Source organism: Myripristis murdjan, chromosome 14 (genome assembly GCF_902150065.1).
Source record: "Myripristis murdjan chromosome 14, fMyrMur1.1, whole genome shotgun sequence".
NCBI lineage: Eukaryota > Metazoa > Chordata > Actinopteri > Holocentriformes > Holocentridae > Myripristis > Myripristis murdjan.
The window spans coordinates 6,941,105-6,958,535 of NC_043993.1; the positions used below are offsets into that span (position 1 = coordinate 6,941,105).

General features: G+C 43.7%; 1 protein-coding gene across 1 annotated transcript; it reads left to right on the forward strand.

Moving 5' to 3' along the window:
- The first annotated feature begins 1,431 nt into the window (after positions 1–1,431).
- LOC115371593 (uncharacterized) lies at positions 1,432–13,755 on the forward strand. Its single transcript, XM_030069047.1, has 16 exons — positions 1,432–1,534; positions 1,654–1,757; positions 1,843–2,115; positions 2,268–2,361; positions 2,482–2,549; positions 2,660–2,878; positions 3,021–3,155; positions 3,587–3,649; positions 3,776–3,844; positions 3,965–4,042; positions 4,133–4,201; positions 4,661–4,804; positions 5,126–5,577; positions 5,704–5,845; positions 10,052–10,171; positions 13,672–13,755. The coding sequence occupies exons 1-16, from the start codon at positions 1,432–1,434 to the stop codon at positions 13,753–13,755; spliced, it is 2,217 nt and encodes a 738-aa protein (XP_029924907.1).
- The last annotated feature ends 3,676 nt before the right edge of the window (positions 13,756–17,431 follow it).

Here is a 17,431-nt window from a genome sequence, read left to right on the forward strand (position 1 = left end):
AAAACTTATTCTTGTGTGGAAAAGGAAAATTATTGGACTTGATGATGAATAATTGCATTTGTGTGTGTGTGTGTGTGTGTGTGTATTTTGATATTAGGTTTTATTTGCATGGAACTGAGTTAGTGATATGTACTTGAGCTGAGTGTGTGTGGCTGTGTGACAGAGCTATATCTGCTCTTTGAATGTACACCAATCATAGCTTTGCTAGTGTGTGTGTGTGTGGGTGTGTGCGGTTCAACCAGATTGTGAGATGTAAACTTTCTCTTGCTGTGACGAATGGAAATTATTTGACTTGATGATGAAAACTGGCGTGTGTGTGTTTTTTGTAGTTTGCTATCATGTTTTATGTGCATGGAACTAAGCTTATGATGTATGTAGTTTGAGTGTGTGGCTTCTGTCTGTTCAAAAGTGGTTCCATAGAGCAGGTGTTGCTGTGTCACATGCAAAGCTGCGCTACTGGTTGGTTTTATATGATTGTAAGAGAAGATTTTCCTCGGGTGAAAAAGTATTTCATTTAATATTGACAATTAATTGTAATAAGAAAAAAATCCATGCGGGCGTGTGTCTTTTGCTGTATGCAGGAACTGTAGTTTGTGATGTATTTAGTTGGGTGTGTCTGTGTCCACTGGCATGGCTAAGCTGTGAGATGTTGTGTCAGCCACTTTCTGTGTAATGAGGAAGCAAATAATGTAATTAGGATGCCAGTTTGCTGGTTTATTATGATTTTGAGAGGAAAAGGTTTTCTTAAGATGTGTCTCTGTTTTGAGCAGCACAGTTGTGTTGTTGGCCATTTTCTTTTGATTACTTGAACACAATATGGATGCTGGTTTGTGTCTTAAGCATTTTATAGAGAGAAAGACCTTATTTAAAATTAAAACCTAAATAATTGCTTCAGCTAAGTGTATTCAGGATGCTTTCAGTAATGTTCTGTTCAATTAAATGTATTGTTTTTTTCTATTAGACAAGTAATGTTTAAATCAAACATGTTTTCTTTAATTTACAGATATTGATATCGATTGGCTGTGAGATCTGGTGTTGTCTTGCTTTGGCTGCTATTGAGAGCGACTGACCTGCGACTGACCTGCGATTGACCGGCGAGCTACCTGCACCTACATCTGTGATCGTCTGATCCAGAACCGCTTAACACAAATACATTTATTCCATTTAAAAACACACACATAACTAATTGTTAATCAACACACATATTTGCACTCCTTCAACACACAGACACACACAGACACACACACACACACACACGCACTGCCAAGGTAAGTTGAAACATTTGTGTATTTGAAGGCTGACCTTGTCTGGGAAAGCATTGTCTGTGAGTATGATTGGCACAGATTCACTTGAATTTTTAAAGTTTCTTTGAATTTTGGAGGAAATTTTATTTTATTTTTTTTTGTTTGTTTGTTTGTTTTTCATTCCTAGATGCCCCGTGCCAAGTCCCACCGGCGGGCCCAGGCCCTGAAGCAGAGGATGGCGCAGCCGCTGCCATGGATCCCCCAGCCGCCTGTCCCCGAGTTCGTCGCTCGTAAGTATCAAACATTTTTTTTATTTTTTTTTTTAATATTTAACTGATGCAGTTTGAATGTTGTGTGAAGAAGTACGAATTTTGTGTCATCATCCTTAACTTTGTTGTCAACCCCACAGGGCGCGGTACAGGGTACCGCCATCGCGTGCGGAGATGGCCGACTTCGAAGCTGACCCAGCGCAGCTTCAAGTTGGTCACTCCTGCCCTGCAGCCGGACCAGAAGGTATTAGTTTTTCTTTTTCAGAAACACAGTGCTTGTCGTAAGAAGTCGGTGTCTATGTTCTAAAGCCGTGTCTCTGTCGTTGCAGATGGTGTTCGTCGTGGGAGACTCCCACCTGCGGGCCCTGGTGGATGGGATCGTCGCGATGCCGGAGGTACCTCTGTGTTTTTCTTTTCTCTCTGTTCCAGGTGCGCATGCAGCAGAGCTGAGGACGGAGGTGTCCCACGCCGCTCTCCCCTGGACCCCGGACGTGGTGTGTGTGCTCGCCCCGAGCAACAACCTGACAGCCAGCAGGAACATCGGAGAGGCGTCGCTGGACTTCGGTGCTCTCCTGGCTACAGTTTGCAACCGCTGGGCGAAGGTGTGTTTAATTTGCAGTTGACAGTATTTGTTTTGTCCTGTGCTGTCACAGTAAGCGTGTGTTTTCACATGTGCTTTTTTAGAAACCTAAATGTGATTCTAAATGTGATTTTTTTTTTTCCTGTGTGTGTGTGTGTGTGTGTGTGTGTGTAGGTGTTCGTGCTGGACTTCCCTCCACGCCTGAACATCGAGCCTGGCCTGCAGGAGCTGTTCCGCCAGGAGTACCGCCGTGTCGCAGCACGCATGGGTACGTCTTAGTTTTGGTCATCAGTTTGATTATAACTGACGTATCGTGAACCTAACCTCATATGTTTTACATGACTGTATTTATTACCAGAATGTATGATGTTTCTCACTTTTGCGGCAGGTCTCCCATACGTGTCTGTGGCAGAGCACCTCCCTCTGGACCGTTTGGAGCTGTGGAGCCGTGACGGTGTAAGTACAGCATACTTTGTTGTTGTGACATGACACATGGAGGAGTTGGAGGTTTCCATTTTCGATACACCAGCTGAGCACAATGTGTTCTGCGTTTCACTGTTTTCCAGGTGCACCTCAGCGACAGCGATGGAACGCCGATCCTCGTCCAGGCCCTGTGGGACGCCGCGGTCCGCCAGCTGACTCCTCCTCCTCCTCCTCCTCCCTCGGTGCCCCCCCGGACATCGCCTCGTGCCAGGGTCTCCCCCGTGCTGGTTGTGACTGGACACAGCCCCGCGCCCCGTCACCGTGACCCACTGGAGTGGACTGTCGTCGGACAGGAGGGCAAGGTAATGTGTTTGAGTCATTTTCTGGCTGTACATTTGTACATCTTTTCTGGTTTTATGCCTTTATTTTGTGTGTGTGTGTGTGTGTGTGTGTGTGTGTGTTTTTTTTTAATGGTGATAATTGTTTTTTGTTGTGGTTTTTAAGATTCGAGCATCTCCGGTGCAAGAGTCTGTCCTCCCGTCCAACCCCGTCTGGTTCAGCGGCGACATCCTGGATGCCATGGAGAGGGTTTCGCCATCCTCGGACAGCGACGTCACTGCCCTTCTGCCAGCTGGCCAGGTAAACTGCCTGAGAATTATATTTATATATTAAGAAGTAATCCATATTAGTTTTGACTTTAAGGTGTTTCTGTTAAGTTATAAAATGTTAAACGGGTTTGCCTCTGATGTTTCCCCTTGTCTCTGTGTGAGTGTGTGTGTGAATGGTTGTGAGTTTTTCCGAGTGCGTGCTGTGTCTTTTTGAGTCAGGTCATCATGCTGCTGGTGGTTGTGTGGCTCAGGTCCCAGGCTGCTCCAGTGCATGTGGCTCCCCTCGGCATCCGCATTCCTCATCCACCAACTGTTTTTACATTTTTTCCTTTATATTATACATATAGATCTTTTGTTGTGTTTTTTTTTTTCTTTGCTTGCAAAGTCTATTGTACGTGTGTATGTCCTGGACAAAATTGAATTTAAGACTGCATTTAACAAGGTTTGTTTTCCTTCTTTTAGACTTCCCGTGTGAGGCGTTCGCCGAAAGGTGTTGCCACAAGGCGTAGAGGAGGAAAGCGGCAGGTTGGTATCATGTTTAGTATGTGAGCTATGTGGATTGTTTTTGTCGTATTTTGATAACACGTGCAGAACCCGAATGAATGAGTGCATTATTGAAATGAGTCTTTTGTCTTCCCCTATCTTTTTTAGGTGCTGGCAACACCTTCACCTGCCCGTGTCACCGTGCCTGCCTCCGGGCCCAGACCAGCGGTGCAGCAGGTTTGTCTTTGTTTAAATATAATATGCGAGTTATCGTTTTGAGAGGTTGCAGGGAAATGGTTCTCCTGTGATTTAGTGAGACCTTGTTTGATTTTTTTTTTATTTTTTGTCTTGTGTCAGGTGGAGTCGTCCAGCGTGGTGCCAGGGGTGGTCGTCGTCCGGGAGGAGCTCGCCGCAGCGTGCCCGGCCGTCCCGGAGGTGCTGCAGAGTACTTTTTATAACGTGCAGAACCCGAGTGAATGAGTGCATTATGTAAATGAAGCTTTTTTTCTTCCCCATCTTTTTTAGGTGCCGGCGAGACCTTCACCAGCCCGTGGGACCGTGTCCGCCTCCGCGCCCAGACCAGCGGTGCAGCAGGTTTGTCTTTGTTTAAATATAATATGTGAGTTAGCATTGAGAGGTAGCAGGAAAATGGTTCTCCTGTTTTCATATTTGTCTGTTGTGTACATTCTGTTTTATCAAGTAACCTCAATGATCTTCGGGGCTTTAAATAAAGGTTTGATTGATTGATTGATTGAAGTTATTCTCAGTTGCACTCAGTATTATTTACACTGTGTATTCAGTTGTTTACACTATTTAGTCTGTTGTTTACATTCTGTTTCATCTAGTTACTCTCAATTGCACTCATTATTATTTAGCTCTTGTTTTTTAGCACTAGTTATATAGACCATATCGCACTAGTTATATAGACTATATTTAATTTTTAAACGGTCCCACAATTCCATCTCTGCTGTAATCCGGAAGCCAAGCAACGACATTTCATTGCCAAAATCTCACTGCTGTGTTTTTTTTTTTTTTTTTTTTTTTTTTAATCAGGTGGAGGCGACAGCCCAGGAGTCGGCCAGCGAGGTGCCGGGAGTGGTCGCCGGTCAGGAGGAGGTCGCCGCAGCGGGCCCTGCCGTCCCAGAGGAGCGACAGAAGATCTTCAAAGCTAAGGCTGTTTTTGTTCCTTCTATTTGTGTTAGAGATGTTAAGTCAGAGTCTAGCGCTAATGCTGTGGCAACAGGGTCTAACATAGATAGCAGCAGGATTAGGCTAGCTAAAGTTGTGCGCGGGTCGTTTCATCAGGGAAATGCCCGATTTGTGTATGGTGGAGTGCAGTGTATGGCTATAGCTTTGGTCAGCTTAGCCAAACACACAGTGAGGAGCGCGTTCTCGTGGGACAGGCTGGATTTGGATCGCGCGTTGGTTGAAGGTGATGAGTTGTACACGAGTTTGCGTGACCTCAACATCTTCAGCCATGTGTCTAATCTGCTGTCTGTGCCAGATTTGCCACAACAGCTGGAATTAGACGGACAGGTGTTTAGGTTCGGTTTTGGTGACACGGTGTTAGGCGAAGTAGGCGTGACCGAAGGTGAATACATCGATTTCGGTGTATTCATCAGCTTGCGTAATGGACTGGAGAGAATCTTCAGTCAATACACCACATGTCTTTTGACAATGTGCGGAAACACCACTGCCATCGTGCGTGAGGGTGGACGGTTCGCTGTGGTCGACAGTCACTCACGCAGTAACACTGGCTTGTTGCACCACAACGGTACAAGCGTGGTTCTGCATTTCGCATGTCTCGACGACCTGCACCACTACATCTGTCGTTTGGCCGACAGTCTCCGTTCGAGGGAGAAGCTCTTTGAGCTGTGTGGTGTGACGGTCAGCACAGGTGCAAGTCCAGCGCGGTCTGGTGTGTCTGTGGAGAGTCTCGTCACTGGGATGAGCGCTGCTCCAGCACCAGAGTCTAGTGTGCTCACTGAGGCTGGGAGAAAAAGTGAGGTGTCTGCAGGCGTTTGTGTGCCTGAGTGTGGTGTCAGCATTGCCGCAAGTCCGGCACTGTCTGGCATTTCTGTGTTGACTTTCTCCAGCGAGGTGAGCAGCGGTTCAGCGGCAGAACAAACAGTGGCTGATGGCAGAAAGCGCGTCATTTCTTCCGACACTTGTATGTCGAAGAAATCCAAGAGTTTCGATGTCCGAGAGGTCAATTTGGACGTCGAATTTGTTAACGAGGTGAGAAGTGAAGAGCTGGTCTTCCATCCCCTCGGCTTAGATGTTTGTCGTGCTTTATGCACAAAGTTGAACGTCGATTGCGTGAAGGTTGTTAGTCCGGTAGCCACAGAGGAGGGGTTTTTAGGTGTTCCTTGTAGCAAAGAGAGGATTGTGGCCGATGGGAACTGCTTCTTCAGAGCCATCTCTCAGGCTGTGAGTGGTTCTCAGAAGCACCATCGTAGGATTAGGTTAGCTGTGTGTAAAGAGTTAGAAAGGAACACGGCTAGATATCAGAGTCTTTTGAGAAGTGAGTACTCCTCTGTGTTAGGGTATATTGAGCAGTCCAGGATGAGACGTGTCGGCAGTTGGGCCACAGAGGTGGAAATCCAGGCGACAGCTGATTGGTTAGGCGTTAGTGTGTTTACGTTCCATGACGGACGTTGGATAAAGTATAGCTGCAGTAGTAGGCATTTGTCAGCGGAGTGTATTTACTTAGAGAATGTCATGGGACAGCATTTTGAGAATGTGGTTTGTGTATTTAAGCCTGGACTGCAGAGTTGCTTTGGGTATTGTAAAATTAGTGAAGTCACAGGTTACAGCATTAGGCCTAGAATGATGGATGTTGTAGATGGTGGCAACACAGCGGTTAGGTATGATGTCGTAGGTTCTGTTGTAGGTGTACAGGATAGTGTCAAGGACGTGGAGGCTGCTAGGGAGTTAGTGTCAGGTAGAAAGTCTCTGTCCAAGTATCTGAAGAGGAAGCAAAGGATGCAGGAAAAGTTTAATATGCCGCTTAGGGAGAAACGGCAGTTAACTATTAGGAAGATGTATAAGGAAAATGTGTTGTTTAGGGAGAAGGCTAGGTTGTGCAGTGTAGAAAAGTATTCTAAGAATTTGCCCCACAGAGAAAGGGTTAGACAGATGAGTATTAGTAAATACAGAGAAAGCAGTGAGCATAGGGAGAGAGTTAAGGGCAATATTTTGGTCAAATATAGGGATAGCAAAGAATACAGGGAGAGAGTTAAGGCCACAGGTTCGGCCAAATATAGGGACAGCATTCAGCACAGGGAGAAAGTTGTAGAAAGTATTAAGAGGAAGTATCATGATAGTGGAGAGTATAAAAAGAGAGTTATTTCGAGTGTTAGATTAGGCAGGAAGCAGAAGTTAGAGAAATCTAAAGATTTTGGTTTTGTTATGGATCAGTTTTTAGAAAAGGTCAGAGATGGACCTGATTTTGTGTGCTGTGTGTGTCATAGGTTGTTTTTTAGATATCAGGTGGTTAGTTGTGATAGGGAATCTTATAGGCAAAGTTCAGCGACAGCGGCTGTGGCAGATAGGTGTATAGGCCAGCAATATTTGCATAGGTGTAGTGGTGAGTGTGTTGCGCCGTGTTTGTTGGATTCAGCGCGTGGTCACTTGTGGATTTGTTACACGTGTGATCGTAAGCTTAGTTCAGGTGAGATGCCAGCTGAATGCTGGGTTAATAACTTGGAGCTTGATCCCATTCCTGCTGAACTGGGATCTTTGAATAGTTTAGAACAGCATCTTATTGCGTTACACATTCCATTCATGAAAATGTTGGCACTGCCTAAAGGCGGGCAGAATGGAGTACATGGACCAGTGACATGTGTTCCAGCCAACATTGTTCAGACTGTGAATGTGTTGCCTCGTTCGAGTATGGAAGGGTCTCTGCTTCAGGTTAAGCTGAAGCGGAAACTCACCTATAAAGGGCATTACGAGTACCAGTTTGTGGATACGTTGCGTGTAAGACAGGCGCTAGAGTACTTAAAGAGGACAAATGTTCACTATAGAGATATTGAATTTAATGAGCACTGGGTTAATGAGTTTGTTAGGGAGGAAGATAGGGAGAGGGAAGAGGCCGAGTCAGGCAGTGAGGATGAGGCTGAGGTTAGGTTAGGGCAGGTTACGGTTCAGAGTGAAATGTGTGAGCTAGCGGAATCAGCAGACATAGGACAGGATGAACTGTTACATGACAGACAACAGCACTGCATGTTTCAGGACACTTGTCTTATGCCTGTTGATATTGGTCAGGAAGCTTTAGATCAGTATTTTAAGGATATTTTGAACATTGCGCCTGCAGAAGGGAATAGTCCGGTAAGAATGCTTTCTGACCACACGAATGAGGCAAAGTGTTTTCCAGTGTTGTTTCCCACGGGCGGTAAGACATTCCATGATGGTCGGTGGCACGACTTGACGTTGGCGCGTTATCTTAATAATAGGATTATGCATGCCGACGGTCGTTTTGCGCGTAATGTAGAGTATATATTTTTTGCTCAGTACGTGTCGGAGTTGGACAAGGTAGTGTCCAGTGTTTCTGTTGCGTTGCGTAAGGGTAAAGGAGGTCAGAGGCCTCAGCGGATTAGTGAGGATGTGTTAGCAGATGCGGACGCCTTGAAGCAGTTGTTGGCGTGTGATGATGGGTTTAGGTTTCTTAAACCCATCAGAGGAACTCCGGCCTTCTGGCAGTCTGTCCAGAAGGACGTGATGGCTTGTGTGCGACAGTTAGGCATTCCGACGTGGTTTTGCTCGTTTTCGTCTGCGGATATGCGCTGGCAGAATCTTCTGACCAGCATCCTGAAACAGGAAGGCAGATCGCAGACGGTAGAGGATTTGGAGTGGGCTGATAGGTGCGCGTTGTTGCGACGTAATCCTGTGACCGCGGCGCGGATGTTTGACTACAGGTGGCATTGTTTTCTGAAAGAGGTTCTCATGTCTCCCTGTCAACCTATCGGTAAAATAATCGATTACTTTTATAGGGTAGAATTTCAACAAAGAGGCTCACCACATGTACACTGTTTATTTTGGATCGAGGGTGCTCCCCAAATTGATAAAAACACAGATGAGGAGGTAGTTGAGTTTATCGACCGTTACGTTACGTGTGAGCTACCCTCAGATGATGACACACTATTGGACACGGTGTCATCTGTTCAAACACATTCCAAACGACATTCAAAGTCATGCAGAAAACACAAAACGACATGTCGTTTCAATTTTCCAAAACCTGTTTCTGCGCGCACATTCATTTGTAGAATGCGGGAGTGCAAATGTGATAAGAACAAGAAGACAGGTGAGGCTGAATCTAATTCAGAAAACAAGCCAGCCTGTAAATGTTTTGAGGATAGGGATAGGATGCCTAAAGAGTTTGCACACAAAATTCTTGAGGCTGTTAAGAAAGCTGTGGAATGCGATGTGCCTCCTGCAAGTGTAGAGGATTTGTTTCATAGTTTGCGCATTAATCAGGAGATCTTTGAGTGTGCTTATAGGCGTTTAGAGAAGAAACATAAGGTAGTTTATAGGAGAGGGGTGAACGAGGTCTGGGTTAATCAATATAGTAAACAGTTGTTGAAGTGCTGGAACGCAAACATGGACATTAGCTTTGTCACCGACGCCTACGCAGTAGTAATATACATAATATCGTATATTACGAAAGCAGAGAGAGAAATTGGCCTCCTATTGACTAATGCCCAAAAAGAAGCAAAAAAACAAGGGAATCTCTCTGCTAAAGAAGCCCTGCGGAAGCTGGGCAGTGTATATTTACACAATAGGGATGTTTGTGCGCAGGAGGCGGTGTATAGGCTAACGAACATGCACCTTAGGGAGTGTTCCAGGAAGGTTGTGTTTGTGCCGACAGGCAGTAGAATAGTTAGAATGAGTTTGCCCCTCAGTGTGTTGAGGCAGATGGCGGCCTCCCGTGATCTTCGGGAGGAGGATATGTGGATGGTTAGTATTGTAGATAGATATAGAAATAGGCCTGATAGCGACGTTTTTGATAACATGTGTATGGCTACCTTTGCATCTGAGTATCGTGTTCTCAGCAAAAATGAGATGTCTCAAGACAGAATTGAACTGAAGAATGACTTAGGATTCATTCTTCGGAGAACACGCACTCAGTTTGCAGTGGTGCGATACATGCGTTTTAATTTGGATAGAGAGGAGGAGGCACATTTTCAGAGCCTGTTGCAGTTGTTTCTTCCTTATAGAACTGACTCAGACCTCAAACCTGATGGCTTTGAGCTGTTTGAGCAGTTCTATAACGATGGTGAGGTGATGTTTAGCGACGGCTCTGTACATTCGGTTAGTGATGTTGTTGACGCGAATAGGGCAAGGTTTGAGGTTAATTGTCCTCACCTTGAGTTAGCTCAGGAGATAGCTGCGCAGAATAACGGTGTAGATGAGGATGTTTGGGGTGAGCTTTGTCCTGAACAGGAAGCGGAACGCCTAGAAGGTTTAGAGGAGATGAGGCAGCAGCGGGAAGGTGAGATAGCTGAGGAGCAGCTAGTTGAATCGCTGGTGAATGTGCCGGACTTGATTGTTGGTGGCAGACAGGTAGCGCAGTTAGAGAGAAACAGGTCCATTTTATCTAGAACTGAGGGTTTGGCGCTTGTTAGGTCTCTGAATGAGACACAGCTTGCTGTTTTTTATAGGGTGAGACAGTGGTGTTTGCAGAAGGTGATGGGTAAAAACCCAGAGCCTCTGCGTGTATTTGTGACAGGTGGTGCAGGGACGGGGAAAAGTCATTTAATTAGGGCTATTCAGTATGAAGCAGGGAGGCTGCTGTCAACACTTTGTGATCAACCAGATGATATCTGTGTTTTGTTAACTGCTCCTACAGGAATAGCTGCATATAATTTGAATGCAGCGACAATTCATCACACATTGAGTATTGGCAAACAGGCTAGTTTACCTTACACCCCTCTGGGTGAAGATAAACTAAACTCTTTGCGCGCCAAATTAAGTCACCTCCAAATTTTAATTATAGATGAAATAAGTATGGTTAATCACAACCTGTTGGCTTATGTCCACGGTAGGTTAAGACAGATTAAACAGACAGGCGACTTTTCCCCGTTTGGTAATGTTAGTGTGATAGCTGTCGGGGACTTCTATCAGTTGCCTCCCGTTAAAGGGAAGCCTCTGTATAGTAGTCCTGTTGGTGTGGACCTGTGGTGTAATTTCAGCATCGTGGAGCTGAAAAAGATAGTTAGACAGAAGGATAGTGTTTTTGCAGAGATGCTTAATAGGTTAAGAGTGCGTTCCAGGGCCACCCCAATGTTAGATAGCGACGTTGAAATGTTGAAGATGCGCGAGACCGGCGAGGTGAGCTCAGCCTTGCATATCTTTGCGACGAATAGGCAAGTAAGTGAGCACAACCTAAATTATCTGTTTGACTGTTGTCCTGATTATGTCACCATTGAGGCGCAGGATTTTGTGACTAACAGGACAACAGGGAATTTGGAACGGATGCCCGGGCATCACGGCGTTGCGGCGGACACGTCTCTACCGGAGACTTTGTGTATAGCGAGAAACGCGCGCGTCATGTTGTGTAAGAACGTGGATGTTGCGGACGGCCTGGTCAATGGAGCATGTGGCACGGTTACTCAGGTAGTTTTTGGAGAGGATTCCACGTTTCCTCTCACTGTGTATGTTAGATTTGATGATGAGAAAATTGGTTCAGATAGGAGGAAAAACCGTGCACATGCAGCAGTAGAATGCCTGCAGTCTACTGCCATTGATCCAGAGGAGGATAGAGCTACTAAGCGTGGCGGTTTGCGTCGTCAGTTTCCTCTTAGGTTAGCGTGGGCTTGCACTGTTCACAAAGTGCAAGGACTCACTGTGGACGAGGCGGTAGTGTCCTTGAAGAGGGTGTTTGCACCGGGGCAGGCATATGTAGCGCTTAGTCGCGTTAGGGCCTTGTCTGGACTGATCATCGAGGATTTTACAGAGAGGGCAATTTATTGCAAGGACGCCATAAAGGAGGCCTTGGATAGCATGCCTCCATTTTTGATTGAGCAGCCAGAGCCTTCATTAAATACACACAGTTTCTCTGTGTATTTAATGAACGTTCAAAATTTAACTCGCCACCTGGTAGATTTGGTGTCTTGCACGCAGCATTTACAGCTTACCTGTATTGCTGTGACAGAAACGTGGCTCACTGCACAGTCTTCATTAGACGGTGTCCAAATTGAAGGTTACACTTTCCACAGTCGTCCTCGAGGCTTGTGTTACAGTAGCAGTAATCCTAAATTGTTAGAGCTAAAGAACCTAGAACATGGTGGAGTTGGTTTGTATAGTGTAGACAATTTGGACTGTGATATTCTGCAGGTGCCCGATTTGAATCTGGAGTGTTTGGTGTGCCTGTGCAACAAATTCAACATATTGTTGGCAGTAATTTATCGTCCACCGTGTTATCCAATTTCTTTATTCAAGCAAAATCTGGGGAAGTTACTTGATTGGTTAAATCCAATCAGTAACACAATTGTAATAATGGGGGATTTCAATGAGAACATTTTAAAAACATCATCAATTTGCAAATTCATGGGTGAAAAAGGTTTTAGTCAACATGTAACACAAGAGACTACAGAGAAGGGGACACTAATTGATCACGTTTATGTTAAAACAACACAGTATAATGTGAACTGTGCAGTCATGCCCACGTATTTTAGTGATCATGAAGGTGTTTTGTGTAGTTTTAGTGTTTACGATGATCAGGGGTTAGTTGTTGACTTCGAGGAGGTAGAGGGCCTCTTTGAGTCAGACGTAGATTTTGATGAGGGTTAGGTTGTTTTGTTTGGCAAAGGAGGCAAACAATGAATTCACACGACCGGTGTAAATTCTTTGTTTGATGAGTCAAACGGAGCTACATTGCAGTGTCCCGGTGCAAATGTTAGTGTTGTTGCGTTTGTGTGTTGGTTCAGAGGAAACTGACTTGTAGTGTGTTGTGTTGTTCATGGTGTGTACATTGGCTACCACTATGAATGTTGTCTTTTTAGAGCCTGTCCCACTGAAATTGTATAGATTGTTATTTATTATTGTAGTTATTTATAGTATTTATATCGTGTATTTATTGGGATTTTAGGTTATGTATTTATGATGTGGAATTGCTGATTACGGTGAGATTTTAGATTTAGCAAATCATGTGTTCCAGGTGTAATTAGAGAAGTTTTAGTTGTGAGAATCATGTGTAGGGACCTAGTCATGTAATCATGTGTATCACAGGTGTTAGTATTTATGGATGTGTTAGTCTCTGTTTGCCACGTGTTAGCTGTTGGTCTCTGTTTAAAGTTTAAATGTGAAGAGTTCATTTGCAAAAACAGATAAAAGCCATTGTTAAAATGGATACACCGTTTCACTGATACTGCTTGGAGTACACACACACATACACACACACACACACACACAGACACACACACACACACACACACACACACACACACACACAAAGCATGATTTAGGATAATAAACATTATGCCAGGCTAAGTAAACATATAAATAATAGAAATAAATATAAAGAAATTCAAAAAAGTTTAAAAAGGTTTAATAAACTCAAATGGGGATCTGTTTTTGCAAATGAGCTCTTCATGTATATCTGTTAAAATTTTAAATGTATGTCTGTTTAAAGTTTAAATGTATATCTGTTTAAAGTTGAAATGTATATAGTTCTGCATGTTTGAGTCCATGTCACCTTCATGTGTACTGTCTGTACACAAGAGGTTCACTTTCAATACTGAAGTGTTCCCTCTGGTGTGCATGAACTCAGAGCAAAACTGTTGTGGCACAACAAGGCACAGACTCCCCATTCTGTACGCCTGAGCTGCCACAACAGGACAGTTACTTATATAAAAAATAAATCCATCAGCAGTGGTCTGTTTTCCAGGTTTTCTGCTCCCATTTGTGTCCCCCATTCTTATCTTTTCTGTCTCCCTATGCCTCACCAACTTTACACAGTTGGGTGGCCCTGTCAACAAATTGTGGTTAGTTTAGTTAGTGTACTATGAGATGCTGTTGGTCAGTGATGTTTGCCTCAAAATGTTGTCTGTTTTTACTCGAAGGGGAGCTTCCTGGTTGAAGATGCTACTGTGGTGCGGCGTCCCAAACTTCCCTACCTCCCAAGTGATGATGATGTCGCCTTGTAGCAAGTGGCATCGTGGGACAGAGAAAGCACATGTACTGTATCTATGTCCTGTCAAAGTAGTTCAGATGAACTTTAGTCTCAGTATTGTAGGTCTGGGACATGAGATGTATGAGGTAGTAGTTAAAAAAGTAATCCTATCTTAATTGTAGTTTGTTATCTGTGTTTACAACATCTATTGCACGTCTGTCCGTCCTGGGGAGGGATCCCTCCTCTGTTGCTCCCCTGAGGTTTCTTCCTATTTTTCTCCCTGTTAAAGGGGTTTTTTAGGGAGTTGTTCCTCATCCGATGTGAGGGTCTAAGGACAGAGGATGTTGTATTTTTCTGTAAAGCCCTTGGGGACAAATTTGTATTTGTGATTCTGGGCTATACAAATAAATCAAATTGAATTGAATTGGAATCCAGGCCTATGCTATTTTATTTTTCTTACATGAACAATACATGAAGTACAGCCATGATTTTTCTAAATGTTTGTCTTGACAGAATAAATAACTAAACTGTACTGAGAGAAAATGTCAGTGACTAAAAGTAAAATGCAATCATCAAAACATTTACATGTAAATGAAATAGAATTGAAAAATAAATTTTATATTCTAAACTACAAGATGTTGTCTGTCATATTATGAATAAAGGTCCTTTCAGTGTATTGTGAAAAACAAGTCTGTAGTAACATTACTTCTGCTTTACTGTGTAATGCAATATTATATAACGACATAGAAGGTTGTATGTATGAATTGTAATGGATTAAAACAGTATATTATTCACATGGGTAAAGAGATGACATGGAAATATGAGGAAATTATCCAGAATTGATGTTATCAAGAATGAAGAGATGACCAACAGAGGAGCTTATAATGTGTAAGTCATGAGTGTAATATTCCCTCAGCTGCATGTTACCCTGCCTGATGTGGAAACCTTTCTGTAATTCCCTTCTGAATCTTTCAAAGGTATGTTTGATTTGTAAGGACTTGTGCTTGAAATGTGTTGATGTGATGTAACCCTGCAGCTCTCTCAGCTGGGTAGGAGAAATGATAATGAAAATAACTTGAAAGGCCTTTAAGGTCATCTTTTAAAGTAATTTTATTTTGAAAATGTCATGCTTTAAATGTGAGTCTGTAGCATGATCCATGTAGCCTGGTTAGCAGTGAGGATAAGAAGTGAGGGTGAGATGTGTTTGTGTTGCTCACACAAGTGTCATCCAAATGAATGTTCATTGAGGCCCATTCCCTCGATGTTGATGTATAAATTTAAAGCCTCTTGAAGTCTTGATGAGTTAAGATGTAGAACATAATGTTGCCATTTTCAATATTTTTGGAAAGTAAACACTGATGAGAGTGGTGTGAGGTTTTATAAACAAAATGTCAGAGGCATAACCCACATGATTTGGACAAAGTGTCAGTGACGTGTAGTGGTAGGTGTGAAAGCATTAGAAGCATCGAAAGATAGGCATAATGTAATGTGTAATAGAAACAATAATAAACAATAGGCCCTCTCTCCGTTGGAGGGCCTAAATACAGTAATTAATATAATTATCTGTAAAAGTACTACTAATAATAATATAGGATTAACTATTATAATAACAATTATTCACTGAATTATAAATTATTATGACTAATAATTATTAAGTATCATTTTTATTAAAAGTACAATATGTAGGTGGTAATAACATTAGCAATGCTAATGTGGATGTGGGTGTGAATCCTTTAGATTCCTTGTTAAGTGAAAAATTGGCCATGAATTTTACTTTGAAAGGCAAATTGTGGACTTCCTATTGGTTTTATGTGGGGAGGGAGCGAGCACATGAATTTTCGGCCTTGATGAGGTCTACGATTCGGCATTGGTTTGGTCTTTATGACATTTCTCTGGGGCGCTGGGTTAGCATTTGCGTTCCAAATTTGGTGCCAGCAAGCCCATGTTTGGACTTTGGGGGTGTGTTTTTCCATTTTATCAAATTTTGTGTGTGTTAGAGTGTGTGTATTTATGTGCGTGTGCTTGTGTGGGTGTGTGTGAGTGCGTGCATGCATGTGCGGGCAGGTGTTGACGTGTGTGTGTGTGAATGTGCTTGTGTGGGTGTGTGTGCATGTGTGTGTCTATTTGTATGTGTGTGTGAGTGTGTGCTAGTATGTGTTTGTGTATATGTGTGTGCTTGTATGGGTGTGTGTGTATTAGTGTGTGTGTGTGTGTGTGTGTGTGTGGGCATGTGTGTGTGTGTGTGTGATGGGCAGATCAAAATGCAAGCAGACAGAGAAATCCTCATTCAATCCAATGGAGAAATCGATCAATCGATCACACACGTTTTTGAGCATGTTCAGGGGGTCTAATTAAGCATTTCTATGTGTGTGTGTGTGTGCGTGCGAGTGTGTGTGCTTGTGTGGCTGTGTGTGTAATTGTGTGCGTGCGTGCTTGTGTGGTTGTGTGTGTGAGAGCGTGCTGGGGTGTGTATGATTGTGGGCTGGTGTGTGTGTTTGTGTGTGTGCTTGTGTGGCTGTGTGTGTAATTGTGTGCGTGCATGCTTGTATGGTTGTGTGTGTGAGTGTGGGCGGGTGTGTGTTTGTGTGTGTGTGTGTGCGTGCAAGTGTGTGTGTATTTATGTGCGTGTGCTTGTGTGGGTGTGTGTGTGAGTGCGTGCATGCATGTGTGGGTGTTTGTGTATATATGTGTGTGTGCTTGTATGGGTGTGCGTGTGTGTGTGCTTGTATGTGTGGGCGTGTGTGTGTGCGTGCATGTACATGCATGTCTGTACGTGCGTGTGTGTGATGGGCAGCTCAAAATGCAGGCAGACAGAGAAATCCTCATTCAATCCAATGGAGAAATTGATCAATCGATCACACACACACATTTTTGAGTGTGTTGAGGGGGTCTAACTAAGCATTTGGTTGTGTTTTTGAACATGTTAAAGGGGTCTAATTAAGCGTTTGTGTGTGTGTGTGAGGCAGACAGAGAAACCCTCATTCAATCCAATGGAGAAATCGATCAATCGATCACACACACACACACATTTTTGAGCGTGTTGAGGGGGTCTAACTAAGTGTTTGTGCACACACAGTTTTAGAACATGTTAAAGGGGTCTAATTAAGCGTTTTTGTGTGTGTGTAAGGCAGACAGAGAAACCCTCATTCAATCCAATGGAGAAATCGATCAAACCCACACCTGTTTGAGGTCACGTCACTCGGACATCGACTGAGTTACAGACGCAATTCCAATTTTAAACGAGGCACAAGACTCGGCTCTATAAATCTTGTATTTACACGATTTTGCTATCTTTTACCGTTTTTGAGTTATGGCAGTTTTAGTTTGACTGTTTTCTCTGCTCCCGCTGACGGTTTATAATGGGTGTGTATTGCGGAACTGTCCGTTGCCTAGAGTGAGTCACATGACCGGGCAGAGTGCAGAGGAGAGGACACCAGGGTCCAAAATGGTCGAAAAGTCTTGACCGCGGCCACAAACTTGTTCCAATTTAAAAATTAATTTCATATTTTTGTAGGAATTTTCGTCCTCTTTCGTGTGGCATAATTTTCAAAGCCGTGCGACGTTTACTTTAGACGCCAGGGGCCTCATTAGCGCCAAGTGTGCGCCTCTTCACGCCAAACTCCATGGAAAAAACGACGCCCTCGAAGTCGGCGTTGCCGACTTCGAGGGCTTATAAATCCCAAACGGTTCAAATTAATAATAATTCCTTC